Source organism: Nerophis lumbriciformis, linkage group LG06, assembly GCF_033978685.3.
Source record: "Nerophis lumbriciformis linkage group LG06, RoL_Nlum_v2.1, whole genome shotgun sequence".
NCBI lineage: Eukaryota > Metazoa > Chordata > Actinopteri > Syngnathiformes > Syngnathidae > Nerophis > Nerophis lumbriciformis.
The window spans coordinates 38,100,934-38,104,256 of record NC_084553.2 but is presented as its reverse complement, the minus strand read 5'-3'; the positions used below and the strand labels follow the sequence as shown (position 1 = coordinate 38,104,256).

At 39.2% G+C, this 3,323-nt stretch overlaps 1 protein-coding gene across 1 annotated transcript in view; it reads right to left on the bottom strand.

Moving 5' to 3' along the window:
- chs1 (chitin synthase 1) overlaps nucleotides 1-3,323 on the bottom strand; it is a 49,692-nt gene that overhangs the window by 962 nt on the left and 45,407 nt on the right. The window contains exons 31-34 of the mRNA XM_061964251.1: nucleotides 1,986-2,096; nucleotides 1,427-1,564; nucleotides 1,230-1,309; nucleotides 1,072-1,138 (exon numbers count right to left, since the gene is read on the bottom strand). Coding sequence (XP_061820235.1) covers nucleotides 1,072-1,138; nucleotides 1,230-1,309; nucleotides 1,427-1,564; nucleotides 1,986-2,096 — 396 coding nt within the window. The remainder of the gene's footprint in view (nucleotides 1-1,071; nucleotides 1,139-1,229; nucleotides 1,310-1,426; nucleotides 1,565-1,985; nucleotides 2,097-3,323) is intronic.

The following is a 3,323-nucleotide window of genomic DNA, read 5'->3' as shown; positions in this document are numbered from 1 at the left end:
CTGGGAACAAAGAAACATGAATGGTTATGCACTGCGCAGAGCAAATACTTCACATTATATGCTGAAGAAGTGAAGTGAATTGCATTTATATAGCGCTTTTTCTCAAGTGACTCAAAGCGCTTTACATTGTGAAACCCAATATCTAAGTTACATTTAAACCAGTGTGGGTGGCACTGGGAGCAGGTGGGTAAAGTGTCTTGCCCAAGGACACTACGGCAGTGACTAGGATGGCGGAAGCGGGGATCGAACATGCAACCCTCAAGTTGCTGGCACGGCTACTCTACCAACCGAGCTATACCGCCCCAAGAAAGTGGAGAGATATTACAATTTAATGTATTGGTTACACTTTAGTATGGGGAACATATTCACCATTAATTAGTTGTTTATTAACATGCAAATTAGTAACATATTGACTCTTAATTAGTCATTAAGTATTTATTAATGCCTTATTCTGCATGGCCATATCGTACAACTAACCCTAACCAAATAACTCTAAATGAAGTCTTTGTTACTTAGAATATGTTCCCCATATCAAAATGTTACCAATATATTTAACCTGAGCCCAAATCTAATAAAATGTCTGGTGTGACAAAAAATATGGGAAATCAAAAGTTCTGTCCCCAAAAGCAAATAAAAGTGGTCTTACATGCATGTACATTTATTTACGACATTTTCCACTAAATTGCATTTTCTATCATTTGTGCATGTTAGGGTCCCAAATTTTAGGTTTGAAATGAATCATTCCTATTTTTTGTTGTATATAGCCACTATAATTATCGATCTAGCTAATTAATCGAGCCAGGTGATTGGCTGTAATGAATTGGCATCATAGTTAGCCAGGTGAAGCTGCCTGTGTAAAAATGAAACGTCTAACATATTATTTAACAGTCACGAAACTCCATATGTCCAAAATAACAGTTGAATTTTCGGAACTTGCTCCACACCATGAAATAAATAATTACTGGAAATAATCCACAAGGGCAGAGAAATTGTGTTGATTCAGCAAAACATAAGTGGTGGGACGAGCACATGGAAGCTCTGAGTGACTCATTAGTGTTTTCTTTTACTTACCATGTCTCTCAATTTGTAGTTTTTCTCCGTGCTGCGGTATGACACCACGTGGATCAGAGTGTAGACCCTGTAGATAAAGATTGAAAGTAGATCAGTACCTGCGGCGCCTTTTCCAACTGGAAATAATACAATAAGATAACAAAGTGTGTTGTGTGCACCTGTGATATAACATGGCAAGGAACTGGATGAGGAGAAGGACTGCAAAAGACAGCAAAAACATCAAACTGAGAGGCTCCACCTGGCAACACAAAAGAGACATACAAGGAAATTAGATTTGCATCAGAATTTGGTATTTAAAACATGTCACTCTGGTGTGTGTGTGTGTGTGTGTGTGTGTGTGTGTGTGTGTGCCAACCCTGAGGTCTTCTGCAGATGCTGTTCCATTGGGATAGTATTTCGGAATCTTAATGCTGATGAGGTCGGTTCCGATGGCTTGCAGGAAGAAGGTAGCCACAACCCACAGCACATTGACGATAAAATACAGGAATACTGACTGTGGAATGTTGGAGGAAAAAAATGAAAATGGGTTATACTTGTATAGCGCTTTTCTACCTTCGAGGTACTCAAAGCGCTTTGACACTATTTCCACATTCACCCATTCATTCACACACTGAAGGCGGGAGCTGCCATGAAAGGCCCTAACCACGACCCATCAGGAGCAAGGGTGAAGTGTCTTGCTCAAGGACACAACGGACGTGACTATGTTGGTAGAAGGTGGGGATCGAACCAGGTACCCTCAGGTTGCTGGCACGGCCACTCTCCCAATCGCGACACGCCGTCCCCCAGCATTTTGTAATGTCAGTACATCGTTTCCTGTTTCTTTGTTGTTGGCTTGACCGAATCCACGAATAAACTGTATGTCGATATGCTTTTTTGAAAGCAAAGTGGTTTGATAAACAAGAGAAAGTGCTCACCTTGTTGCGCAGAGACTTAAGTTCTCTTTTGACCTCCTCTAAATGTGCTTTATCCTCTACGATGGGCGTCAAGTAGCGGTCGATCAACTTGCTCCAGAAGTCGTGTTCCTCCTGCATGCATACATTTATCTTTTCTTTAGAAGATGGAAAGAAGATTATACAACAATACACAAAGCACATATTTCCAGTGTCACGCCATGCCCAAAAGGGAGTTGGAAGAAGCAGAGCTTATGCAATACTGCCATTTTTACATTGAATTATTACTAATACTTTCGTTCACTTCCTGCATTCAACATAATATAGACATACGTAACAAACAATTACACATTAATAAAAAGTTATCAAGGAGTTATAGTCCTTATATTAAGAATATATATCAACATATCTCCTATGAAAACAATTCCTTGAAGAATGCATATTTTGCATCTTCAGCACAGTAAGGGCAGCCTCTTTGAGCGCATCTGCAGCGCACAAAAAAGTGGGTTTTCATTGAGAATGCACTGGACTGCTTCTAAAATGCCCATAAAAAGTGGTGCATGTCGGTTGCTTGTTTGATAGCAAAACGCCTATCATGATAACATGAATGCGCAGTAAATGAGTGTCTCCATGGTGAAAGCTGCGTAGTGCACGCAAAAACATCATTTAAACCATGTGGTCTGCACCAGTTATGAATAGCACGTGGAATGTTAGTAGATCGCACCAAACCCGCCTACTAATAATACACGCTATTTTATAGAGTGTACATGCTGTTCAGCACGTGGTATTTGGATCTTTGTAAATCAGGTCCTCAGGTTCCAATAGCAACATCTACTTCTGATGGTCAATACTAATACAAAAAAACTCTCGTTTATTGCCGTCAATTGGTTCCGGGCCTGGCCGTTTTAATTATAAATGTAATATTTTCATAGCTTAACTAAAGGCCTTAGTGGCCACATGCGTGGACAGCACCTTTTAGCTCTTATTTCCAAAATTGTGTACACTACTGAATTGGGGTCACTTATTCTGCCATATGGTGGTGTCAGAAGAGTATAACATACAATGGAATTTGGAAAAAAAAAGTGTAAAAATAAGAATTAGCATGTCACTAAACATGAAGTACACGTTTGCTACTTATGGACTAAGTAAAAAAGATGATTCTTAGTTTTTTATTCTAATTAGGGTCCAATAAGCTCAAATAGCAAAGAGAAATACAAAAAAGCATGTAAACAAACAGCTTGGGCCTTAAGAGGTTAAGCATAAAAAAACTATTTACGGCTTCTTAAAATATTGTCTTTAATATAAAAACATGCCTCTCGACATGCAATAACAGCGATTTAAACAATTTCTAGAATCACTCTC